The sequence below is a fragment of the Ovis aries genome, chromosome 19 (assembly GCF_016772045.2).
Source record: "Ovis aries strain OAR_USU_Benz2616 breed Rambouillet chromosome 19, ARS-UI_Ramb_v3.0, whole genome shotgun sequence".
Lineage (NCBI taxonomy): Eukaryota > Metazoa > Chordata > Mammalia > Artiodactyla > Bovidae > Ovis > Ovis aries.
Genome location: NC_056072.1, coordinates 45,308,871 through 45,336,654, shown reverse-complemented (window position 1 = coordinate 45,336,654; position 27,784 = coordinate 45,308,871). Strand labels below are relative to the sequence as shown.

General features: G+C 41.7%; 2 protein-coding genes across 10 annotated transcripts in view; one reads left to right on the top strand and one right to left on the bottom strand.

Annotated features, from left to right (window-relative positions):
• Window positions 1-27,784, bottom strand: part of ERC2 (ELKS/RAB6-interacting/CAST family member 2) — a 1,001,656-nt gene that overhangs the window by 309,174 nt on the left and 664,698 nt on the right. The window lies entirely within an intron of this gene.
• On the top strand, window positions 1,159-3,103 carry LOC105603509 (large ribosomal subunit protein uL16m). The gene has a single exon (XM_012099875.5). It carries the CDS (start codon window positions 1,216-1,218, stop codon window positions 1,969-1,971), a length of 756 nt encoding a protein of 251 aa, XP_011955265.2. The 5' UTR covers window positions 1,159-1,215; the 3' UTR covers window positions 1,972-3,103.

Genomic DNA, 27,784 nt, shown 5'->3' with positions numbered 1-27,784 from the left:
AAGGCTTTCTATCTCTCCCTGCTATTCTTTGGAACTCTGCATTCAAATGGGTATATCTTTCCTTTTCTCCTTTGCCTTTCACTTCTCTTCTTTTCTCAGCTATTTGTAAGGCCTCCTCAGGCAACCATTTTGCCTTATTGCATTTCTTTTTCTTGGGGATGGTCTTGACCCCTGCCTCCTGTACAATGTCATGGACCTCTGTCCATAGTTCTTCAGGCACTCTGTCTAGCAGATCTAATCGCTTGAATCTATTTCTCACTTCCACTGTATAATCATAAGGGATTTGATTTAGGTCATACCTGAATGGTCTAGCGGTTTTCCCTACTTTCTTCAATTTAAGTCTGAATTTGGCAAGAAGGAGTTCATGATCTGATCCACAGTCAGCTCCCGGTCTTGTTTTTGCTGACTGTATAGAGCTTCTTGATCTTTGGCTGCAAAGAATATAATCTCTCTGATTTCAGCGTAGGCCATCTGGTGATGTCCATGTGTAGAGACTTCTCTTGTGTTGTTGAAAGAGGGTGTTTGCTATGACCAGTGCGTTCTCTTGGCAAAACTCTATTAGCCTCTGCCCTGCTTCATTCTGTACTCCAAGGCCAAATTTGCCTGTTACTCAGGTGTTTCCCTGGTAGCTCAGATGGTAAAGTGTCTGCCTACAATGTGGGAGACCCGGGTTTGATCCCTGGGTTGGGAAGATCCCCTGGAGAAGGAAATGGCAACCCATTCCAGTATTCATGCCTGGAAAAATCCCATGGACCAAGGAGCCTGGTGGGCTACAGCCCATGGGGTCACAAAGAGTAGGACACGACTGAGTCACTTCACTTTTTCTAGGTGTTTCTTGACTTCCTGCTTTTGCATTCCAGTCCCCTATAATGAAAAGGACATCGTTTGGGGGTGTTAGTTCTACAAGGTCTTGTAGGTCTTCATAGAACCATTCAACTTCAGCTTCTTCAGCATTACTGGTCAGGGCATAGACTTGGATTACTGTGATATTGAATGGTTTGCCTTGGAAATGAACAGAGATCATTCTGTCATTTTTGAGATTGCATCCAAGTACTGCATTTTGGACTCTTTTGTTGACCATGATGGCTACTCCATTTCTTCTAAGGGATCCTTGCCCACAGTAGTAGATCGATACAGTAGTAGATAGAATGGTCATCTGAACAGCTTGGGACGAGGCTCCCGGGCGTCGCCTTCGGCGGCCCCACGCGCGGGACCATGTGGCGGCTGCTGAGTGGTGCCCGCGCCCCCCTCCTGCAAGCGACCCTGTCAGATTCGTGGGCAGTGCCGCCCACCCGTGCCTGCCTGAAGACGCTGCTCCCGGTGCCAACGTTTGAAGATGTCTCCATTCCTGAAAAGCCCAAGCTGAGATTTGTTGAAAGGGCACCGCTTGTGCCAAAAGTGAGAAGAGAGCCTAAAAACCTGCGTGACATACGAGGTCCTTCCACTGAAGCCACTGAGTTCACAGAAGGCAGCTTTGCAATCTTGGCACTGGGTGGCGGTTACCTCCATTGGGGGCATTTTGAAATGATGCACCTGACAATCAACCACTTCATGGACCCCAAGAACATGTTTGCCTTATGGCGAGTACCAGCCCCGTTCAAGGCCATCACCCGCAAGAGTATGGGGCAGCGCATGGGGGGCGGCAAGGGTGCCATCGACCACTATGTGACTCCTGCGAAGGCGGGCCGCCTCATAGTCGAGGTGGGTGGGCGCTGCGAATTCCAGGAGGTACAAGGCATCCTTAACCAAGTTGCCCACAAGTTGCCTTTCCCTGCCAAGGCCGTGAGCCGTGAGACTCTAGAGAAGATGCAGAAAGACCAAGAGGAGCGAGAACGGAACAACCAGAACCCCTGGACCTTTGAGCGCATCACCACCGCCAACATGCTGGGGATACGGAAGGTGCTGAGCCCCTACGACCTGACCCACCGGGGGCGGTACTGGGGCAAGTTCTACATGCCTGAGCGTGTGTAGTGAGGCTCAGGAGTGGGAATCCATGCCTTCGCGCCCCTAAGCCAGTCCTTCGGGTCTTTGGGTACCTCTGATGTCATAACCGAGGAGCAGCATATGAACAGACGCTCTGAAAAACTGTACATCACCTGTCAGATTCTTTTAAATGCATTATATTAAAGTGTGAGCATCAGCTCAAAAAAAAAAAAAAAAAAAAGAATGGTCATCTGAGTTAAATTCACCCATTCCCATCCATTTTAGTTCACTGATTCCTAGAATGTCGATGTTCACTCTTGCCATCTCTTGTTTGACCACTTCCAATTTGCCTTGATTCATGGACCTGACATTCCAGGTTTCTATGCAATATTGCTCTTCACAGCATTGGACTTTATTTCCATCACCAGTCATATTCACTGCTGGGTGCTGTTTTTGCTTTGGCTCCATCTCTTCAGTCTTTCTGGAGTTAGTTCCCTGCTGGTCTCCAGTTGCATATTGGGCGCCTACAGACCTGGGGAGTTCATCTTTCAGCATCCTATCTTTTTGCCTTTTCATACTGCTTGCCTTCTCATGCTGTTATGCATCTTACACCTTCTCATTTAAATTCCCACAACACTCCAAAGAGGTAAGAACTTTCTTTATCCCCATTTTACAGATCAAGAAACTGAGCCACAGATAAAACAAGTACCCAGCCAAAGTTCCGTGGCAAGTGAGTGTTAGGATTCATATAAAGACAGTGTGACTCTAGAGTCACAATCTTCTAAACCACTATGCCTGTGGCAACTTTCTCAAGCTATTCATTTAGTTACCCATGCCATTTCAAATCTTACTAGCCACAAGTGGCTATATAAATTGAAATTAAGCAGAACTTAAAATTCACTTGCACAGCTGTACTAGCCTCATTTCAAGAGCTCAAAAGGATACAGTGCTAGTGGTCACCATTCTGGAGACCATCAGAAAGTAACAAAACACCTTGTCAAATGCAGTAGGCCACAATAAAAACTTCCTAAATCAATGAGTAATGTAATGTTGATCACCGAAACCGAATTAAAACGTTTGACTATTCACATAATATGTGATAGACAATTTTCTAAAAAGCCTTTGCAGAACTTGTCATCACAGAAAATTCTATCAGACAGCCCTCATTTAGACAGCTGCAGAACCAGAAACATAGCTAGAGTGGCTCTTCCCCTGCTTCTGCCTTCTTTCCACTACTCCACAGAGCTTCCCAAACAGACTCCTGATGTTGATGCTGCTTACAGAATCTCAACTGCTCAGCAAGGGTCTTTGATATTTGTGCTGCACTGAACTGAAAGAACCCAGGGGCCCTGGGACTGTCTGACAAGGTGGCCAGCTTTCGATAATAGCCTTGTGCTCTGCACTGACCATTTTCCCTAACAAACGAGGAAGTAAAACTTACGGAACACAGAAATGTTCAGCATGTGTAAACAGTTACATAAGAGAAAATAAAAACTTGCTGCAACACCTTCAAAGAGCTGGCCTTATTATAAACACCAAATTTTTATCATTCCTTCAAAATTATTTCTCCTATTAAACTCAAGCTCCTCCATCAAAGCCACATTTGCTCGTTTAGTCAACCGCTCTCCTAGCCTTGGGCAACACACGCTTTTCCATTTCTTCTCATGTAACCCTCTTGGCTACTGTGAATGCTACAAAACCCACTTCAAAGCATGTGAGAGGCGGGAACAGGATCTGCAAGGCCAAGAAGAAAAGAATGTAGGGATGGGATAAGGTATGAATTTTGTAGAGGAAGATGAAAGCATTTATGGACATCTTTGCAAATGCAGCAGCATGGGAAAACTACAGATGAAAAAGAATGAAAAACAAAAATAAAAGTGTATCTTTGCTATCACAAGCAAATGCCCTTTCCAGTAACCGGATTATTCAAGTGTCCTAAAATTCAGGAAGATGTACGTTAGGAAAATGCCTACTGGTTGTCAGACATGCATAATCAAACAATATCACGTCATGTCCATTTTTTTCTTTTTCATTTTTTTTGACAAGCCTGCAAGGTACACAAAGAAAATAATAGTGTGCTCATCTTGCAGGTGAGAAACCATGATAACTCAAGCTTGCAAATTATTGGGGATTTAGGATCAAACTAAGACTTCCTGCTGTCAAGTCTGAAAGAGTTTTTACTGTACTATGATGCACTTTTCTTTATTTTTATCTTCTGAAGCATGAATCAGATTCTCTACTCTTCCCTTTCAGTTTAATCCTACAGTGGCCAGGGTTATGTAAAGAAGGCCTTTGAAATCCATACTTAGGGCATGAAATAACTAAGAAAACAGAAAAACTGGCTGATGTGGTCAAACTTGCTATAAAGTAGTTACATAGCATCTGACAAGTCGTAAGATATATGTGGGCTGGTAAATGTGGGCTACTTATTTACAAGCCTACATGAAAGCTGGATGAATATATGGTTTTACTCACCTTTCTCCATGTCCCACATGAGAGCATTTTTTCTGGCCCTCTCCTCTCCTTCAAACACACTAACATACAGTATAACCTGAAGCTCAGTGGACCCCATGCAATGACAGCAAGTCACCTAAATTAGGCATGATGATTGCCAAGAAGTGGGCTCTTCTCTTTTCCCACTCGTCCAGTTAAATACTTCTCATCCCTTAGGTCTATGTTTGGAGGTGCTACTCTGTCCAGAAGGTTCCCTCAACTCCTCAGCACTCCTGATCTTCCCACAGCAGGTGCCCATCTCGTCTCACCGGGAAGACCCACTTTCTTCTAACCCCTGTTCACTCTGCCTTTGCCACTTGACTGAGAACTCCTGGCAGGCAGATTCTACAAATACTGGGACTAGGTCTAACACAGTACTGGTCATCAGCAGTGTTTGCTGAACAACTATTTGTTGAAGTCAGGTTTCTTTGTTCATGACATGGATACACGAACAAACAAATGATCTAACACAAGTGGTTTTAGCTCCAACCAGGGTTTGAATACTGTGGAGATGTCCACTTAGAAATCTACTCAGACACCTGATCTCTTAGTGGAGTGTGGTAAGAATTGTGGCTTCCATAATATTTGTGCACTGATGTTATACCATGAATATTACTTGGCAAAAGGACTTTGTAGATGTAATCAAGGACACTGATAAGCTGACCATAAAATAGGCAGCTTATAATGGATTGTCATAGTGCATCTAATGTTGGCCTCTGGGCCCTTAAAAGCAAAGAGGAAGTCAGAGAAATGTGGCAAAGTGGAAATCATTGAGATTTGAAACATCAGAACACTGCTGGCCACTACTGGCTTGAAGATGGAGGTGGCAGGGCCGGGGGTGGGGGGTGGTGTGTGAAAAGCATGAGGAAGTTAGTTCTACCAAAACCCAGTGAGTTTGGGGGAGGAGCCTGAGTCCTTGATCAGCACTGCAGCCCTAACTGATAACCTGAATTTCAACCTAGTGAGACCCTGGTTGGGAAAATCCAGCTCTGCTGTGCCAGAATTCTAAACAATAGAAACTGTGAGATAAAAAAGGTGCGATGTTTTCAGTGCTGCTGCATTTGTGGGGATTTGTTATGACAACAATAGAAAGCTGATACAGGAGCTTTCTCCAGAAGCAACAGACCTCCAGGCAGAGTCTGACTCAGCAGGGGAGACGGTCACCAAAAACTGGTAAAGGGATGAGGAAGTGAGCCCACAGAGGGAAGAAAGCCAATACAAAACATACTCCCTAGCAGCTCATCACTGTGGGGAAGGGTCTGGTCCTGTTGCGAACCTCTGGGAATCTGAGAGAAAGAGCCTTGGTCATCGTCTCTGAGGGCTCAGATCCTCCTGCTCTCACCTGCTTGCAGGGATGTTACCTCTCCAGCGAGTCCAGCCTTTCTCTATCTCCTTCTTCCTTGCAGTCTCTTCTCAAGAAGAAGAAAGCAGTCTGATACATGGGTTCCTCAGAAAGCATCAGAGACTAAAATATGACCACTTGGGATTACTGTGCACCTTAAAGACGACTAACAGAGATGGGCATCATTTAACCTTCTCAACAGCAAACTTCAAAGGGAGGGATTCTAGGACTGTACCAATGGCAGAGGCTTTTCTAGTCTCCCTACTACATCTCCCTACAACCTCGCCTCCCCCTTACTCCCTACTATATCAGCTGTCAAGTCTTGTCGACTGTGAGCATTCACCAGTGGCATGCTTTGTGAATAAAGGCATGAGCCCGATCACAACCATGCTCTGAGTGGCCTTTCTGCACACCACCGTGCACATCTTTAACCACTTTGACTTCTCAAATGAAAGCCACATATAAATACAAAGCATTATACTTGTACACTAGTAATGATGGCAATAAATCCAAAGAACAAGAATGAAACCTAGTGCTCGCGGACATTCTGAGGATGTGGGAGATACACGGAGGAACTAGTTTCTCAGCAGAAGCATAACTGTACCTCTGTCAGATGCAATCTCACTCCCAGATAACTTCCCTTGTTTCAAGACAATTAAAATCCTGCCTTCCTGAAATGAAACTCTGTGACTGCAAGGAGCTTTCTACCAAAAGAAGAAATTGGGTTGGTCAATGGACTGGTTCAAAATCAGGAAAAGAGTATGTCAAGTCTGTATATTGTCACCCTGGTCATTCAACTTATATGCAGAGTACATTATGCAAAATGCCAGGCTGGAGGAAGCTCAAGCTGGAATCAAGATTGCCGGGAGAAATATCAATAACCTCAGAAATGCAGATGACACCATCCTTATGGCAGAAAGCAAAGAGGAACTAAAGAGCCTCTTCATGAGGGTGAAACAGGAGAGTGAAAGAGTTTGCTAAAAAATTTAACATTCAAAAAACGAAGATCAAGGCATCCGGTCCCATCACTTCATGGCAAACAGATGGGGAAACAATAACAGACTTTATTTTCTTGGGCTCCAAAATCACTGAAGATGGTGACTGCAGCCAAGAAATTAAAAGACCCTTGATCCCTGGAAGAAAAGCTATGACCAACCTAGACAGCATATTAAAAAGCAGAGACATCACTTTGCTGACAATGGTCCATCTAATCAAAGCTACAGTTTTTCCAGTAGTCATGTATGAATGTGAGAATTGCACCGTGAAGAAAGCTAAGAGCCGAAAAATGATGCTTTTGAACTGTGGTGTTGGAGAAGACTCTTGCAAGTTCCTTGGATAGCCAGGAGATCAAACCACTTAATCCTAAAGGAAATCAATCCTAAATATTCATTGGAAGGACTGATGCTGAAGCTGTAATACTTTGGCCATCTCATGCCAAGAGCAGACTCATTGGAAAAGATCCTGATGCTGGGAAAGATTGAAGGCAGGAGGAAAAGGGGACGACAGAGGATGAGATGGTTGGATGATATGACCGATTCAATGGACATGACTTTAAGCAAACTCCAGGAGATAGTGAAGAACAGGGAAGCCTGGTGTGCTGCAGCCCATGGGGTTGAAAGAGTCAGACATGACTGAGTGACCGAATAACAATAACAAACAGAACATACTGTACCCCAAGCAAGCTGAATAGGCCTGGGGGTAATGCCTGAAGGCTGTCATGGGCCAGCAGAGGTGACCAGGTGGAAATTCCTATACAAACCATGAAAGGAACCTGAAATATTTTCTGGTGGCTAGTATGTGTGGCAGTACAGAGGAAGTACTAGATGAGAGACCTACCTCTCCAACTTGGGAGGATTCCTCAGGATATTTATACTGGGGCTAAAGTCACATGTATCACTTAACACCAAAAGCTTCAACTCCCACTTCTCAAGGATACTATTTGCAGGATATGAGCGACTTCTACCCATGCCTACAATATGTGTGTGGTTTTCTATTTTCCAGGCCCTGGACATCATTTATGTACTATTCAAACCATCTTCTGCTATTAATATGATATTACCCCTATTTCACAGATGAGGAAAGTGAGGCTTTCAGAGGTTAGGTGGGTTGCCTAACTAAAGTCACAAAGAGCTCAGATGTGAACCCAGGTCTGACTTGCTACCCTGGTCGCTGCTTCAAACATCTCCCAGCTTTTGGTACTTCACACTCAGATGGGTGTCAAGAGCTCAGCCTCCCTGACAGTGCATGTGAGCATCCCTCTGCTCCTCCGAGTCCCAGTCTATGCCACAGCATTCTCAAATGGGCCCTTTTGGGAGTCATCCAAAGAGTAGGCAGTCCTCAGTTTAGCAAGTCCAACCAAATCCTTTTCATTCAAGAAAGCACTTCAGTTTGCAGATAAATGAGACCTATTGTGTCATAAGAATAACCCTGAATCTACTCTCATGCATTTAGACAAAAGTCAACCATTCCCAAACCTTGGTTGAGGCATGATGCGCAATGGTTAAGTCCTTGAGCTCAGAAGAACTTCTGAGTCCACCTCCTTGACTCCATAATTACTAGCCAAGTGGCTTGGGAAGCAAAGCAATAAAATTCTGAAACTCAGTTTCCCCATCTGTCAAGTAGACCATTATACAGTATCTGTTCATGGGTCTCTTGTAAGGATCTAATGAAATCATTCCCATAGAGAGCTTTGCACTATGCCTGGAACATAACAAGTCCTTAGTAAACATTAGTCTCATCATAGTCATTATCATCTTATTATTTTCCAGTTTGTTATTAGTGGCAAACTTCCAGCTGATGAGGACACAGCAGCAACAGTCTCAAGAGCTGCCTTCCAGTTTTCTCTCTGGATAAAGCCCCAGACTTGGCCTCTCCTTGTTGACCTTTTGAGTCAGCCATTTGACTGCTTGTCACCGCCTCATTCACGGGGCACCACACTTCTGGGGGATCATAAGTAAGATTTAAGATCTGCATGATGGGACTGTCGAGTGGAATTCCTCTTTCTTTTTGGCATAACTGCCAAGGCCTTCGAGAGCTGCCCTGGAAAGAGACCATATTTTGAATGTTTCAAATCATTACGCTGACATTCATGAAACATACTCCATGTGCCAAGCTCCACACTCAGAGCTGGAGCCTCACAACTGAATCAATGTGGCCCCTGCCTTGGAGGAGAGCATGGGGAAGTGGCTTTCAAGTTACCAGCATAGAGCAGGATCTTGAGAGAGCAAATCCTAAAGATTAGAATGATAAAACATTTCTACCACCTTTTATGTCTAGATGAGTGCTGTAAATTTGAAAGTTTTTTTCTGGATCCAACATCAAACAATTCTTCAATGTCATGACATTGATTAAATTTCTACACAACACATATGACAACAGTACAATAACCTTTCTTCTTTTGAAGAAAATGACAGGAGACAGAAACTGATCTTTGGCTCAAATGGATCCAGGGTTAACCTCTGGTTGGCTACTTGTTTCTCATGTGACTTAGCAGGTGACCTAACCACCCAGGCCTTGTTCTTTTCATCTCCAAGATGAAATATCAAGACCACCAATTTCAGAGGGCTGCTGCATACATTAAGCGTGACAAGGCAGCTAAAGCACTTAGCACAGCGCCTGGTGTTCAAAAATTATTAGACATGCCTCTTATGATTAAAATGCTTCAAAATTCCCAATGTAGTTTTTTTTTTGGAAAAAATTCAGCAAAGAAACTTCTACAGATTTAGAAAAGGAATAGTAGGTTTATATTTTCGAATAGAAAGCTTTCAATGCATACGACCTATCTCAGCAGTTCCACAGTGTCCCTGCTTCAGCTGGAGCACACAGGAAGGGAACAGTTTTCACAAAGGCAAGCGTATACTTCAAGGTTGGCACTGGTGCCAGACAATGTGGGTCACCCCATGGAAATTCAGTTTTCTGCATTAGCTTTTAATGGTCCTCCTCTGCTGGGCATTTGGGGCTATGGTTTGAAGTAAATGCACTCAAATAAACATCTTTTGGTGCCAGAACTGCCATGGGCACATACTTTTCTTTCGATGGTCCTGGGAAGTGGTTTGTTAAACTATTGTTCTCGATTAAAAACTCATGTGTTTGTTCAGTCCAATATGGGTCGCTGCTTTGAGTGAAAGATCCCCTTGACATGGCAAAACCTCTACTTGTGACAAGCCAGTGCCAAGTATGTCTTAACCAGATGCAGACCCGGGTTTGATTAGCAGCCACTGAATTCCTTGTAAAATCAGATAATGATGGTTTTTCCTCTCTCTGCTGAGCAAATATCCTCGGCTTTTAATCAAGTCTATATATGAAAACCTCTATATAAATAACTCCACACAGTACAATGGTTTTAAACCTATGGTTCATCTCAACTTTCCTGACCTCTGACTGTTTAATCTGAGAAGGACCTGTGCAGTACCAACTAAAAATAAAGAGACTACAATATTTATTTTGGCAGATACCATATAGATATAATAGAGGGACATGTGGTGAGTGGAAATTCCCTACCACACACACAGAGAAGAGAAAGGACAGGCTCTGGAGCCCATTTTTGTTTTCCCACTTGCGGGAAAGCATCTATTGGATAATGATGATATTAGGACTGCAAAGACACGTGCCGCTCTGGAACGCAGCACAGACTCTGTGGCTGTGCACAGAAACTTCCTTCTCTGCCCTCTGAGATGTTCAAAGGGTCCAATTGCAAACCTGGGAAACATGAGCCTTTTCAGAGGGGCTGGAGCCTGAGCTTGGGCTTCCTCTCCTTTCTTGTGGGCACAGTTTGGGTGTCTGCAGTTAATTATTTGCAGGTGCATTTCTGCTGCATGCAACGGAATGAGTTCCCGATTAGGGTCTTGCAGGTGTAATTAGCAATTTCCATCTCACTTTGAGGGGGCAAGTGGATAATTGTGCCCACAACGTGGCAACAGTTCCTGCCAAAGAGAATGCTCCACTGCAGATTGCTACCTGGGTATACAACTCCATGAAATAGAATGCTGGGCACTCAGGAATAAGCATCAGGTGTGCTATTGGGGTTTAGAAATGGAACCCCACATGGAGGATGGGGCTAGGAGTTCTCTGATTCCTCACATCCATAAATTAGTATGGGGCTAGAACAGAACCAAGGAACAAGAGCAACAGCGGGGTCCTCTGAGGTATAAGGGAGCAAAAGCGCTTGGCTGATGACACTGAGCAGTTCAAGGAAAACTAGCTCCAAGAGAGCTTTTTCTTGTCCTTTGTAGGACAAAAAAGCAAAGCAGTGAGAAGAATAAATCTCTGCTAACTTTGCAATGAACTTTACAGTTAAACTGTTTCCACATAAATCTCATGTGAGCTCACATAAAGCTACAATATTCAAAATTTTAATAACACTTACTGAGTGCTTATTGTGTTGGATATTATCCCAAGAGTGTGTTTGTGTGTGTGTAAGTGTGTGTGTGTGTACTCAGATAATTCTCTTAACAGACCACTTTAAAAAATTACTATACCCATTTTAAAGAAGACAGATTGAGGCAGAGAGAGATGAAGTAACATGCTTCAAGTGACCAGATCTCAAAGCTAGGCAGGCTAGCTTCAGGACACAAGCTAGCTTGCCACTAAAGATGAGAAAATTTTCAAATGAGATGATAGAGTCAGGTAGTCAAAGGTTTGCTCTGCAGGACCCAAGACCATTTATTTTTTCACTCATTTGGTCGTCCATTATTCATCCATTCAACAACTCAAAGAACACTTGTGAGTATGTACTGCCTTTTAACCACTCTGCTAGGCTCCTACTTAAAGGAGAAGGAGAGAGTCTTCCTGGCACTAGTGTCAAATAAATATTTTTTAAGTTTCCCTGGCTTTTTTTTTTTTAATGTGGAGAGTAAAAAGGGGGAGAGAGTTAAAAAGAAGGGAGGAAATAGAAAGTAAGCAAAGGAGAGAGGTAGAAAAGCAGTGAGAGACAGGAGGGCGAGAGCCAGAGAGAGAGGAGAAAATGGGGGGAAAGGAGTCCTTGGACATCAGTTTCTCTTCTGAAGATGAATTCCTTATAAGGGAATATAAGGAGAAGTCACACCAACCAAGCTGAAGGATTATACTGAGGAATGTTGAAGAGACCCTGTCCTACCTCCAGAGGCTTCTTTCTTACTTTAACGGCAAGGGCAGGTTTCAAAGTTAGCTCTCACACTGAAATCTAAAAACCAAAATGGACTCAGGCTCCCTGTGTAGCCCTCGGTGATCAACAAAGGGGCTAATTCTGACTACCTGCGTTCTGGATGGTCTATCCAATGCATATCAATGAGCTTGAAGAATTTCTGACGTAATGTGGCTCAGTGCTGATAAGGCAAACTCCACTGATGGATTCCCTTACTGACTACCCAACTGTATGCTGTCATTTCTACTGAAGCATGTCTTTTTTGTTTGCCACTTTATTAATTGAAGGATATTTGCTTTACAGAATTTTGTGGTTTTCTGTCATACATCAAGAATCAGCCATAGGTGCACCCATGTCCCCTTCCTCCCAAACCTTCCTTCCACGAAGCAAGGCTATGGTTTTTCCTGTGGTCATGTATGGATGTGAGAGTTGGACTGTGAAGAAGGCTGAGCACTGAAGAATGGATGCTTTTGAACTGTGGTGTTGGAGAAGACTCTTGAGAGTCCCTTGGACTGCAAGGAGATCCAACCAGTCCATTCTGAAGGAGATCAACCCTGGGATTTCTTTGGAAGGAATGATGCTAAAGCTGAAGCTCCAGTACTTTGGCCACCTCATGCGAAGAGTTGACTCATTGGAAAAGACTCTGATGCTGGGAGGGATTGGGGGCAGGAGGAGAAGGGGACAACTGAGGATGAGATGGCTGGATGGCATCACTGACTCGATGGACGTGAGTCTGAGTGAACTCCGGGAGCTGGTGATGGACAGGGAGGCCTGGCGTGCTGCGATTCATGGGGTCGCAAAGAGTTGGACACGACTGAGCGACGGAACTGAACTGAACCTATTCCTGTGAGAAGGGTCTCAGACCAAAACAGAAGATTAGCAACAATGTTCCCTAAAGAATGGACAAAATTTGTGAGAGCTCCAGCTCTGAAAAAAATATCAACCATTGTTTCTCGATGAGCCTGATGGTCATGATAGCCAGAGCGGACCTGGTGTGCATGCTAACTCTTTCTCAGGGGCCATTATCTAAACCTCATGAGAAACCTAGGAACCTATGAACCTAATAACACCTAATACATATTGAGAGCTTCCATATGCCCCACACTGTGCAAAGCTCTTTAAGGAGACTATCTGATGATGGAGAATATCTCACAGTTACCCTGTGAAGTAGATACCATAGACGGGGCCTTAGAGAAGCCCAGCATCTTGTCTGATATCACACAGCTGGCAAGTGGCAGGACAGAGACAAAATCTGTGCACTTGGATGCTTTCACACTTTGCTGCCAGTGTGCACATGGAGATGATTTGAAAATGATATTTCCTTTGATGTTTCTCAGGATCTCACTTAAAACCTCAAACATAGTTTCTTTTTCTGAGAGGACATTTCCACTGTAAAAGTCCACTTTTCTTTATTGGTTTCATCAAATAGCTGGGCATTTATTCTGCTGGCTTACCATAAAGTCATGCAAGAATACATTTTAGCTGCCCTTTCTAAAATCCCCTGAGATCTGAACTTGGCATAGTGCAGTCACTCAGGAGATGTTGAACTTGGCATAGAGACTGTCATCCAAAAATAATTTCCTTTTAAGATCCTCACTTATTCCACAAAGAATCTAAGGTCAACTAACACGTGGGTCTGTTCCTGAAATGTATGCTGTTATAACATGATCTTCAAGTTACTCCATTAGAGCCAAGATGTGTTATATCCCTTGAGTTAAATTATCCTGCCTTAAAATGAATTGCACAGAAGTGAAAGTAGGGGCTAAGTGCCCCTCTTAGTGAGCCAGTTTAATTGTTTTCCTCATCCTCACCACTGGCTCTTATCACCACATGGACTTTTCTTGACTTGCAGAAATTGTTAATAGCCATCATGCTGCCCAGAAATCTCCATGTCAAGCCCTTCCCTCCCTTGTCTCACTCACCAATCAGACATGGCTTTCCCAGTACCATCTTGGCTAAACTGATGAGGTCAGGTACTGTGCAATTCCATTCATTTCCATCTTAAAAGATGTGAAGGAGTCACTTGGCCTCTTTGTGCTGAGTTAGCAGACCAAAACTGGGTCCATTTTAATGAGACATTTTATGCCCATTGTAATCGAGCTGGCCTCATAAGAAAGCTGGTCATGGGCAGTCACCCATCTGAGTGATCTGAAGTGACCCCAAAGAGTTCACCATGACCCAGGGCCCTAAATTCCCATCATTCAAACTGGACCACACGTGATGCTCTTTGAAAACACCAATATCCTCCCAGAGGAAGCACAGGCTGCCTTCAGAGTAGGCAGCTCTGGTTTTGGTGGTCTAGTATCCCACACTTTGGCATGTGACCTCCTTCTCATGCCCTGATGTCCTCAGGCGTGGGTCCTGCTCCTCCCTGCCTCTGGCTGGGCATTTTACCCGGCTGGGCATTTTACATTCACAGTGTGTGCCCCTCCTTCTCCTCACTCCTACAATAAATAACTGGTTCAGAGGTGGGTCAGAATCCAACTAGTACCCAGTAAGAGGCAAAGAGGATTTAGGGATGTTGTTACCCACTGCATGGAGAAAACCCACCTCTGCTAGGAGAGAAGGCCTCTCTATGGAGAGAAAAGGCTTGAGGGACAGCATGAGGGACAGGGGCCCTGATGGCTATTTGAGCACTTCCTTCATCCCGCTGGCTTCTCTCAGTTTTAAGGACCAACTAATTACCTTCTTAGCTCATTCTATTTTGCAATGAATTTTTGTCAACTGCACTGTACTAACTAGCAGATTGTTTCATAAATGCTCTGGAATTGATTTTATTCAGGTTAAAAAAGATCCAAGTGAAACAGACAAGTAACAGGGCGAATGTTGACAAGAGGGGAGCATATGGCAGGTCTAAATGAGGCCTCCCACAGGCAAGCTTAACAATTCCGGTCCCAGGATCAGCAATAAGCCCAGAGGCAAATAGCAGGGAGGATGATCTCAGAATGGGACAGAAAAGGCAGAGTAGTACATAAAATAAAAAAAATAAACTCTTTTGGTACAGTTACTTTGAAAAATTGTTTTGCAGTATTTACTAAAACTGAAAACACACATACCGATGACCAAATAGTTCTATTCCCAATACTAACATGCAGGCATGCACTCACACAGAAAAACATACTACAGATAACAGCACTATTTGTAATGGCCTCAAACTGGAAGCAGCATTAAATGCCCATCAAGAAAAGAATGGACAAATGAACCAGGAGATAGTGATTGAAGAAAATACTATATGACCAGAAAAATGAATTAACAGATACACTGGCTGCATAGAATATGGATGAATCTCGCAAACATAATGTAGAGTCCAAGAAACAGACACAAAGCAGTACATATGGCACAATCCCATTTAGATAAAGTTCAGTTGTCAGAACTAATCCATGGTGTTAGCTCTCTGGATAGGGATTAGCCTTGGGAGTGTAGTGCTTGGGAAGGTGTAATGGGCTGCTGCTGCTGGTCTTGCTCTACTTCACAATCTGGATGCAAGTTTCGCGAGTAAACTGAGTTTGTGTAAGATCCCTTAAGCTGTACACTTAGGATTTGTGTTCTTTCTGTATGTATGTTAGTGTTAAACATTATAAAAGCCACCCCCCCCCCTTTTTCACACCATTGCAGCTAATGGATTTCCTGTGGAAACAATTCTTCCATTTGGGGTTTTGAGCAATGTATATGGTTACTACCCTGGGCCTTCTCAGATCTACTTGTCTTGCTTTCTTCTTTCTGCCTTTCCTCACTCCCAAAAGGCTTGTGTTGAATGCTACACACATACGAGGCTCAGAGCTGTCCCTCATTCTGTAGGAACCCCTACCAATTGACTTTGCCGGTGCTCATCCACTTACCTCCCACAAAAGAAGAGCTTTGATAGAACTGGAAAAGGGACCTGATGATCTGCTCTACTGGAATTAAGAAGCTTCTATAGCTTATATATTATCAAATATTCCATATTTGAGTGGTCTAAATTCAAAAGAGGAAGCAAAAGTGGTAGCAGACACTATTTACTAAGCTTCTTTTATCTTCTTCCCAGCATGCAGCTAGGTTGCATCTTCCAGACCCCACTGCAATTAGGGAGCCATGTGACTGACTTTTAGTTAGTGAAGTGTGAGTGAAAATAATGTGCACCCTTTCCAGGACAACCCTTAAGCCCCTATTTATATTTGCTAGGGCTGCCATAGCACAGACTGGGTGGCTTAGACAACAGAAATTTATTTTCTCACAGTCCTGAAGGCTAGAAGTTCAAGACCAAGATGTTGGCAGGTCTGGTTTCTTCTAAGGCCTCTCTCCTTGGCACATCCTCACTGTGTCTTCACATGGTCTTTTCACTATGCACACACATCTCTAATGTCTGTGCCCAAATTTCCTCTTTTATTTTTTTTTCCCTTAAGTAACTTTTTTAATTTGGACAAAGCTGGTAAGTGGTGATAGGGGATTCAGAATTCAAACACAGATCCTTCTCACAGCAGGGACATTATTGTTCTGGCCTCCCCTAGCTGCAATGAGCAGTCCTTTCCACTCAGTAGGACAACGGACATAGTGACCACAACCATTGATTCTGAAGATGTTGGTTTCACCAGATTAAGTCTGAGCAGTGTGCGCTGCAGCAAGTTAAGTAAGTGGCATTATACAGGTTTTGGAAGGAAGGAGGAGTGGATGGTGTTCAGTTCAGTTCAGTCACTCAGTTATGTCCGACTCTTTGAGACCCCATGAATTGCAGCACCAGGCCTCCCTGTCCATCACCATCTCCCGGAGTAAACTCAGACTCACATCCATCGAGTCAGTGATGCCATCCAGCCATCTCATCCTCAGTTGTCCCCTTCTCCTCCTGCCCCCAATCCCTCCCAGCATCAGAGTCTTTTCAATGAGTCAACTCTTTGCATGAGGTGGCCAAAGTACTGGAGCTTCAGCTTTAGCATCATTCCTTCCAAAGAAATCCCAGGGTTGATCTCCTTCAGAATGGACTGGTTGGATCTCCTTGCAGTCCAAGGGACTCTCAAGAGTCTTCTCCAACACCACAGTTCAAAAGCATCAATTCTTCGGCGCTCAGCCTTCTTCACAGTCCAACTCTCACATCCATACATGACCACAGGAAAAACCATAGCCTTGACTAGATGGACCTTAGTCAGCAAAGTAATGTCTCTGCTTTTGAATATGCTATCTAGGTTGGTCTAACTTTTCTTCCAAGGAGTAAAGGGTGTTAAATAGGATGCTTCAAGTATTCTTTTCTTATAAAGGCAATAGTCATACTGAATTAGGTCCTGCTCTATAAGTCTCACTTCATAACCTCTCTAAAGGCCCTAACTTCAAATACAGCCACATTCTGAGGTACTCAAGTACCCCGTGTGAATCTTTGGTAGGGGAGGGCATGATTCTGACTATGCCACTATCCATGATTCTCTAGGCTCTCTCTCCATCCACCAGCTAGCCATCAACATCCAGATGATGTTCTAAGCCATAGACTGAAGACGGCCAAGCCTCCCTGGTGCTGGGTCCCAGAACAATTACGTGGGAGCTTAGATCCAACCCCAATTATGTTGGCTTCTGTAGTGGCTCAGATGGAAAAGAATCTGCCTGCAATACAGGAGACCCGGGTTCAATCTCTGGGTTGAGAAGATCCCCTGGAGAAGAGAATCAACCCACTCCAGTATTCTTGCCTAGAGAATTCCATGGACAGAGGCTATAGTCCCTGTGATCACAAAGAGTTGGACACGATTATGTAACCAACACTTTCATTTTCACTTAGATAGACCCTGTTAACTTAGATTCTGCTTGGATTTACATGAGGAAAAAATAAACTCTATGAGCAAGAAACAAACTTCTGTATGTTTGAGCATTTATACTCAAACATAGGGGTCTAAGCGTGAAAGCATTAGTTGGCTCAAAGGAAGATGAAGAGCAAAGCATTTTCTGACATTTTGCCAAAAATCAGCCTGGGTGGAATGATTATTTATGTTGAGGATTCTGAGCCCTCTCAAAATACTTTATCATTTCTAGTATTATCACATGGTTTACATCAGTGTCTCTCAAAGAGCTGTAAAAATATGGAATCTTGGATCTCAACCTATACCTGCTAATCAAAATCCCAGTGCATTTGGGAGCACTGCGTTTTTAATAAGCCTATATGTCACTCAAATGCAAACTAAAATTTCAGAAGCACTGGCATACCCAGTGGGTTTATTTCTAATTTCAAAATTGAACACTGAGTGGGTATAGCAAAGCTGTTATTGACCAAATGTGATTAGCTACTGAGATAAGTTTTTAAAATTGCTCCATGGAATTATCAAAGATGTTCATTTTTATTTCCTCTGTTCCAGGTGAAACAAATAATTCTTTCTTCTAGTTAATCACCACTATTTTATGATGATTTACCACTGGATTGAGGTCTCAGCTACAACTCCCATTTGTTTAATATTATGATTCTTCTCAGTAACTTTCATTGAAATTACATTTACAGTTGACAAAATTTTTACCCAGTTCTCTTTTTTGTCCTCATTCCAGGGTATGAGCAGAGTTGCTTAGTTCTTAATATCACAATTTTAGGTCCATGCTGAGTCAGAGAAGAAATGAGTCACCTTGAAAACTACTTCTACTCCATTTTATATATGTGAGTCTTGAGTTGGCATTTCTCAAAGTGTGACAATGGTTCCTTAGAATTCTAATAGTTGATAACAAATAAAATGGTTCCATGGTTAAAGTTATTGGGAAATATAATGAAAATTTTATCACATTTATCTAATGACTATATTCTGAACCACTAAGAGTTGCATATTTTATAATTTATAAAAAATTTTCCCAGACTTAACTTGCCACAAAGTATCTTTGTATATCTATGTTAACAATTTATAATATCACTGTTCTTCAGAACAAAAACATTTATCTTACAAATCCCTAGTAATTAGTATTTAAGGTCATATCATGGGTTTTTGTTTGTTTCTTTGTTTTTTGCCAACGAAGGTCTGTATAGTCAAAGCTATGGTTTTTCCAGTAGCCATGTACATATGTGAGAGTTGGACCATAAGGAAGGTTGAGTACTGAAGCGCTGATGCTTTCTAATTGTGGTACTGGAGAAGTCTCTCTCTCTTTTTTCTTTTTTAGATTTATAATTTTAAAAAATTAATTTATTTTTTATTGAAGGATAATTGCTTTACAGAATTTTACTGTTTTCTGTCAAGTTCAGTTCAGTTCAGTTCATTTGCTCAATCGAGTCTGACTCTTTGCGACCCCATGAACCACAGCATGCCAGGGCTCCCTGTCCATCGGAATTTACCCAAACTCACGTCCATCGAGTCAGTGATGCCATCTAACCATTTCATCCTCTGTCGTCCCCTTTTCCTCCTGCCTTCAATCGTTCCCAACATCAGGGTCTTTTCAAATGAGTCAGCTCTTTGCATCAGGTGGCCAAAATACTGGAGTTTCAGCTTAAACATCAGTCCTTCCAATGAACACCCAGGACTGGTTTCCTTTAGGATGGAGTGGTTGGATCTCATTGCAGTCCAAGGGACTCTCAAGAGTCTTCTCCAGCACCACAGTTCAAAAGCATCAGTTCTTTGTTGCTCAGCTTTCTTTATAGTCCAACTCTCAAGTCCATACATGACTACTGGAAAAACCATTGCCTTGACTAGATGGACCTAGTCATGTCCATCTAGTAATGTCTCTGCTTTTTAATAATATGCTGTCTAGGTTGGTCATAACTCTCTTTCCTAGGAGTTCAGTTCAGTTCAGTTCAGTCACTCAGTTGTGTCCGACTCTTTGCGACCCCATGAATTGCAGCACGCCAGGCCTCCCTGTCCATCACCATCTCCCGGAGTTCACTCAGACTCACATCCATCGAGTCAGTGATGCCATCCAGCCATCTCATCCTCGGTCGTCCCCTTCTCCTCCTGCCCCCAATCCCTCCCAGCATCAGAGTCTTTTCAATGAGTCAACTCTTCACACGAGGTGGCCGAAGTACTGGAGCTTCAGCTTAGCATCATTCCTTCCAAAGAAATCCCAGGGTTGATCTCCTTCAGAATGGACTGGTTGGATCTCCTTGCAGTCCAACACCACAGTTCAAAAGCATCCATTCTTCGGTGCTCAGCCTTCTTCACAGTCCAACTCTCGCATCCATACATGACCATAGGAAAAACCATAGCCTGGACTAGACGGACCTTAGTCGACAAAGTAATGTCTCTGCTTTTGAATATACTATCTAGGTTGGTCATAACTTTTCTTCCAAGGAGTGTCTTTTAATTTCATGGCTGCAGTCACCATCTGCAGTGATTTTGGAGCCCCCCAAAATAAAGTCTGTCACTGTTTCCACTGTTTCCCCATCTATTTGCCATGAAGTGATGGGACTGGATGCCATGATCTTAGTTTTCTGAATGTTGAGCTTTAAGCCAACTTTTTCACTCTCCTCTTTCACTTTCATCAAGAGATTCTTTAGTTCTTCTTCACTTTCTGCCATAAGGGTGGTGTCATCTGTCAAACCTCAACATTAATCAGCCATAGGTAGACATACATCCCCTCCCTTTTGAAGTGCCCTCCCATTTCCCTCCCATCCCACTCCTCTAGATTGATACAGAGCCCCTGTTTGAGGTTCCTGAGCTATACAGCAAATGCCCATTGGCTATCTATTTTACATATGGTATTGTAAGTTTCCATGTTACTCTTTCCATACATTTCACCCTCTTCTCCCCTCTCTTCACGTCCATACATCTATCCTCTGTGTTTGTTTCTCCATTGTTATCTGCAAGTAAATTCTTCAGTACCATTTTTCTAGTTCTGTATATATGTATTAGAATATGATATTTATCTTCCTCTTTCTGACTCACTTAACTCTGTATAATAGGTTCTAGGTTCATCCACCTCATCAGGACTGACTCAAATGTGTTCCTTTTTATGGCTGAGTAAAAGACTTGGACACGACTGAGTGACTGAACTGAACTGAATATCCCATTGTATATATGTAGCACATCTTCTTTATCCATTCATCTATTGATGGACATCTAGGTTGCTTTCATGCTCTAGCTATTGTAAATAGTGCTGCAATGAACAATGGGATACATGTGTCTCTTTCAATTTTGGTTTCCTCAGGATACATGCCTCGGTGAAGGCAATGGCACCCCACTCCCCTTGGAGTGCCTGGAAAATCCCATGGATGGAGGAGCCTGGTGGGCTGCAGTCCATGGGGTCGCTGAGAGTTGGACATGACTCAGTGACTTCACTTTCACTTTTCACTTTCATGCATTGGAGAAGGAAATGGCAACCCACTCCAGTGTTCTTGCCTGGAGAATCCTAAGGACGGTGGAGCCTGGTGGGCTGTTGTCTATGGGGTCGCACAGAGTCGGACACGACTGAAGTGACTTAGCAGCAGCAGCAGCAGCAGGATACATGCCTAGGAGTGGGATTGCTGGGTCATATGGTGGTTTTATTTCTAGTTTTTTAAGGAATCTCCATACTGTCTTCCATAATGTATCAATTTACATTCCCACCAACAGTGCAAGAGTGTTCCCTTTTCTCCACACACTTTCCAGCATTTATTGTTTGTAGACTTTTTGATGAGGGCCATTCTGACCAGTGTGAAGTGATATCTCACTGTAGTTTTGATTTGCATTTCTCTAATAGTGAGCGATGTTGAGCATCTTTTCATGTGTTTGTTAGCCATCTGTAATGTCTTCTTTGGAGAAATGTCTGTTTAGGTCTTTTCCCCACTTTTTGATTGGGTTGTTTGTTTTTCTGGTATTGAGTTGTATGAGCTGTTTGCATATTTTGGAAATTAATCCTTTGTCAGTTGTTTCATTTGCTATTATTTTCTCCCATTTTGGGGGTTGTCTTTTCACCTTGCTTATAGTTTCCTTTGCTGTGCAAAAACTTTTAAGTTTAATCAGGTTCCACTTTTTTACTTGTGTTTTTATTTCCGTTACTCTAGGAGCTGGGTCATAGAGGATTTTGCTTTGATTTTCATCATCGAATATTCTGCCTATGTTTTCCCCTAAGTGATTTACCGTTTCTGGTCTTACATTTAGGTATTTAATCCATTTTTAGTTTATCTTTGTGGTGTTCAGAAGTGTTCTAATTTCATTCTTTTGCATGCAGCTATCCAGGTTACCCAGCACCATTTATTGAAGAGGCTGTCTTTGCCCCATTGTATATTCTTGCCTACTTTATCAAAAATAAGATACCCATAAGTGCATGAGTTTATTTCTGGGTTTTCTATCTTGTTCCATTGGTCTGAAGTGAAGTGAAGTGAAGTCGCTCAGTCGTGTCCGACTCTTTGCGGCCCCATGGACTGTAGCCTACCAGGCTCCTCCATCCACGGGATTTTCCAGGCAAGAGTACTGGAGTGGGTTGCCATTTTTTGTGCCAGTACCATACTGTCTTGATGACTGTAGCTTTGCAGTATAATCTGAAGTCAGGAAGGCTATTTCCTCCAGCTCCATTTTTCTTCTCAAGACTGTTTTCACTATTTGGGGTCTTTTGTGTGTCCATATGAATTGTGAGATTTTTTGTTCTAGTTCTGTGAAAAATTCCATTGGTCATTTGACAGGGATCATATTGAATCCATAGATTGCATTTGGTAGTATAGTCATTTTCACAATATTGATTCTTCCTACCCAGGAACATGGAATATCTCTCCATCTGTTTATGTCATCTTTGATTTCTTTCATTAGTGTCTTATAATTTTCTGTGTACAGTTCTTTTGTGTCCTAGGTAAGTTTATTCCTAGATATTTAATTCTTTTTGTTGCCATGGTGAATGGGATTGATTCCTTAATTGCTCTTTGTGATTTTTTATTGTTATGTAGAAATGCAAGTGATTTCTGTGTATTGATTTTGTACCCTGAAACTCTGCTAAATTCACTGATTAGCTCTAGTAATTTTCTGATACTATCTTTAGGGTTTTCTATGTATAATATCATGTCATCTTCAAACAGTGAGAGTTTTACTTCTTCTTTTCTGATCTGGATTCCCTTTATTTCTTTTTCTACTCTGATTGCTGTAGCTAGGAATTCCAGAACTATATTAAATAATAGTGGGAAAAATGGACACCCTAGTCTTGTTCCTTATCTTATGGGAATGCTTTCAGTTTTTCACCATTGAGAATAATGTTTGATGTAGGCTTATCATGGCCTTTACTATGTTAAGGTAGGTTCCTTCTATGCCCATTTTTTGAAGAATGTTAATCATAAATAGGTGCTGAGTTTTGTCAAAGGCTTTTTCTGTATCTATTGAGATGATCATACAGTTTTTATCTTTCGTTAATATGGTGTATCACACTGATTGATTTCCATATATTGAAGAATTCTTGCATCTCTGGAATAAGCCCAACTTGATCATGGTGTATGAGCTTTTTGATATGTTGCTGAATTCTGTTTGCTAAAATTTTGTTGAGGATTTTTGCATCTATGTCCATCAGTGATATTGGCCTATAGTTTTCTTTTTGTGTGTTGTCTTTGTCTGGTTTTGATATTGGGGTGATGGTGGCCTCGTAGAATGAGTTTGGAAATGTTCCTTACTCTTCAATTTTTTGAAAGAGTTTTAGAAGGATAGGCATTAGCTCTTCTCTAAATGTTTGATAGAATTCTCCTGTGAAGCCATCTGGTCCTGGGCTTTTTGGAAGATTTTTCATCACAGCTTCAATTTCAGTGATTATAATTGTGTTGTTCATAATTTCTATTTCTTCCTGGTTCAGTCTTAGAAGATTGAACTTTTCTAAGAATCTGTCCATTTCTTCCAGGTTATCTATTTTATTGTCATATAGTTGTTCATAATAATCTCATACTCCTTTGTATTTCTGCATTGTCTGTTGTAATCTCTCCTTTTTCATTTCTAACTTTGTTGATTTGATTCTTCTCTCTTTTTTTCTTGATGAGGCTAAGGGTTTGTCAATTTTGTTTGTCTTCTCAAAGAACCAGCTCTTAGTTTTGTTAATCTTTACTACTGTTTCTTTCATTTCTTTTTCATTTATTTCTGCTTGGATCTTTATGATTTCTTTCCTTCTACTAATTTTGTTTATTTTTCTTCTTTTTCCAGTTGCTTAAGGTGTAAAGTTAGGTTGTCTATTTGATGTTTTTCTTGTTTCTTGAGGTATGATTGTATTGCTACAAACTTCCCTCTTAGAACTGCTTTTGCTGCATCCCGTAGGTTTTGAGTTGTCATGTTTTCATTGTCATTTGTTTCTAGAAATTTTTTGATTTCTCTTTTGATTTCTTCAGTAACCTGTTGGCTATTTAGAAATGTGTTATTCAATCTCCATGTGTTTGTGTTTCGTACAGTTTTTTCTTGTAATTGATATCTAGTCTCATGGCATTGTGGTCAGAAAAAATGCATGAAACAATTTCAATTTTCTTAAATTTACTGAGGTTTGATTTGTGACCCAAGATGCAGTCTATCCTGGAGAATGTTCCACGTGCACTTGAGAAGAAGGTGTATTCTTCTGCATTTGGATGGAATGCCCTGAAGATATTAATGAGATCCATCTCATCTAATGTATCATTTAAGACCTGTGTTTCCTTATTAATTTTCTGTTTTGATGATCTGTCCATTGGTGTGAGAGGGGTGTTAAAGTCTCCTACTATTATTGTGTTACTGTCAGTTTCTCCTTTTATGTCTGTTAGTGCTTGTCTTATGTATTGAGGTGCTCCTATGTTGGGTGCATAGAAATTTACAATTGTTATGTCTTCGTCTTGGATTGAGCCCTTGATCATTATGTAGTGTCTTTCCTTATCTCTTGTAACATTCTTTATTTTAAGGTCTATTTTGTCTGATATGAGGATTGCTACTCCAGTTTCTTTTGCTTCCCATTTGTATGGAATATATTTTTTCCATCCTCTCACTTTCAGTCTATATTTGTCTTGAGGTCTGAAGTGGGTTTCTTGTAGACAGCATATATTTGGGTCTTGTTTTTGCATCCATTCAGCTGCTGCTGCTGCCGCTGCCAAGTCGCGTCAGTCATGTCCGAATCTATGCGACCCCATAGATGGAAGCCCACCAGATTCCCCAGTCCCTGTGATTCTCCAGGCAAGAGTACTGGAGTGGGGTGCCATTGCCTTCTCCGATCCATTCAGCTAGTCTGTGTCTTTTGGTTGGAGCATTTAATCCATTTACATTTAAAGCAATTATTGATATATATGTTTCTACTGCCATTTTCTAATTGTTTGGGGATGATTTTGTAGATCTTTTTTCTTCTCTTGTATTTCTTGACTATATAAGTCTGTTAACATTTGTTGTAAAGCTGGTTTGGTGGTACTGAATTCTTTTAACTTTTGCTTGTCTGAAAAGCTTTTTATTTCTCCATCAATTTTGAACAAGATCCTTGCTGGGTACAGTAATCTTGGTTGTAGATTTTTCCCTTTCAGTACTTTAAATACATCCTGCCATTCCTTTCTGGCCTGCAGTTTCTGCTTAAAGATCAGCTGTTAAGTATATGGGGTTTCCCTTGTATATTACTTGTTGCTTTTCCCTTGCTGCTTTTAATATTCTTTGTGTTTACTCTTTGTTAGTTTGATTAGTATGTATCTTGGCATGTTTCTCCTTGGGTTTATCTTGTATGGGACTCTTGTGCCTCTTGGACTTGATTGGCTATTTCCTTTTCCATGTTGGGGAAATTTTCAACTATAATCTCTTCAAAATTTTTCTCATACCCTTTCTTTTTCTCTTCTTCTTCTAGGATTCCTGTAATTCGAATGTTGGTGCATTTGATATGGTCCCAGAGGTCTCTGAAACTATCCTCAGCTCTTTTTATTCTTTTTACTTTATTCTGCTCTTCAGAAGTTATTTCTACCATTTTATCTTCCAGCTCCTTGATTCGTTTTTCTGCCTCAGATATTCTGCTATTGAGTCCTTCTAGAGTATTTTTAATTTTAGTAATTGTGTTGCTTGAATCTACATGCTTATTCTTTAATTCTTCTAGGTCTTTGCTGATTGATTCTTGCATTTTCTCCATTTTGTTTTCAAGGTTTTTTTTTTTTTTTCCCAATCATTTTTACTATCATTATTCTGAATTCTTTTTCAGGTAATTTTCCTATTTCCTCGTCATTTATTTGGATTTCTGTGTTTCTAGTTTGCTCTTTCATTTGTGCAGTATTTCTGTCTTTTCATTTTTTTTTTAGTTTTTTTTTAAATTTTAAAATCTTTAATTCTTACATGCATTCCCAAACATGAACCCCCCTCCCACCTCCCTCCCCATAACATCTCTCTGGGTCATCCCCATGCACCAGCCCCAAGCATGCTGCATCCTGCGTCAGACATAGACTGGCGATTCAATTCTTACATGATAGTATACATGTTAGAATGTCATTCTCCCAAATCATCCCACCCTCTCCCTCTCCCTCTGAGTCCAAAAGTCCGTTATACACATCTGTGTCTCTTTCCCTGTCTTGCATACAGGGTCGTCATTAAGTTATTGTGTTTGAGATCTCCTTTTTCCAGGCTTCAAGAAAAGTTGAATTCTTTCCTTGTAAGGTCGAATTCTTTCTTCCTTTTGGTTTCTGCCCTCCTAAGGTTGGTCCAGTGGTTTGCATGAGCTTTGTATAAGGTGAGATTAGTGCTGAGTTTTTGATTGTTTGTTTGTTTCTCCTCTGATGGGGAAGGCTGAGTGAGGTGGTATTCCTGTCTGCTGATGACTGGGTTTGTATTTTTGTTTTGTTTGTTGTTTCAATGAGGTGTCCCACACAGGGTGCTACTGGTGGTTGGGTGATGCCGGGTCTTGTATTCAAGTGGTTTCCTTTGTGTGGGTTCTCACTACTTGATACTCCCTAAGGTTAGTTCTCTGGTAGTTTGGACTCAGTGCTCCCACTCCAAAGGCTCAGGGTTTGATCTCTGGTCAGGAACAAAGATTCTACAAATGGTGTATTATGGCATCATGTTGTTTTTTCACTAATATAGTTACTTCTGAATTTTTTATGTTAGGACCATTATGTATATACGATGGTTCTCTCAGCCCTATGATAATTTAGAACGTCTCTTGAAAGATATTTTAAAGGGAAGAGAGCTCTCCTCTGGAAAACTAATACTGCACCTGTGGTGACACTACAAATTCCTAAAGTTAATGTAAAATAATGGAAACTGAAAAACTGCTCCATGTGCTGGTGTTAGCAGCAGTACTGTGTCTGGTGTTTTTGTCAGAAGGGCCCTCAGTAACTACCTGATATGGATGACAAACACTGAGCATATATGCATTTGTTTTGTCCTCTTGTGCCACAGCAGGCACCAATAATCAATTCAGCAACTATTCTAATGCACTTAGCCAGTATGGGCCTCAAAATGTTTATGAACACTGTGCTCCAGGAAATCCCTGCAAAACCATCAAAATCAGAGCTCTGGTTGAACTCTACTACTGAGTAGTTATAATTTCAGGAGTTCACCAGAGTCTAGAGTCAGAATGTATTACTTTGAAGCCTAAATATTCAACTTTGGCAAATCAAGTAACTTCCCTCAGCCTCAATCCTTTTACCTGGAAAAAGGAAATTTAATAGCATGTATATTACAGCTGTTGTGAGATTATGTATATTACAGCTGTTGCAAGGTTAAGTGAGATAATCCATGTAATGCACAAAGCCTAAAATTTATCATTGTTTAATATTTTTATTTATTGTCTGATCTACTGGGTGGCCCCTCCTCATTATACAAAAGCCTAAAAGTGAAGTCCAGAGAGTGCCTTAAACCATTTCAAGTTAACAGTTCTAAGATTCCTGATTTCCATTTTGGTTTTCTCTCTCTCCTATATTCATTCTATAAAAAGGCTTTATTAAACTTATTTATCTATTAGCAATGAAAGTATTCTCTAACTTTATCTCTAACTACTTAGATAGTTCTAAAAAGATTTAAAATAGCTTTCAAATAGAAGGGCTGGTAATGCATATTCTGGACTGGGAAGGGTTCCAACTATTCTGCCCGATTTTCCTTGGCGCCAATGGCTATCATGGAAGAGCT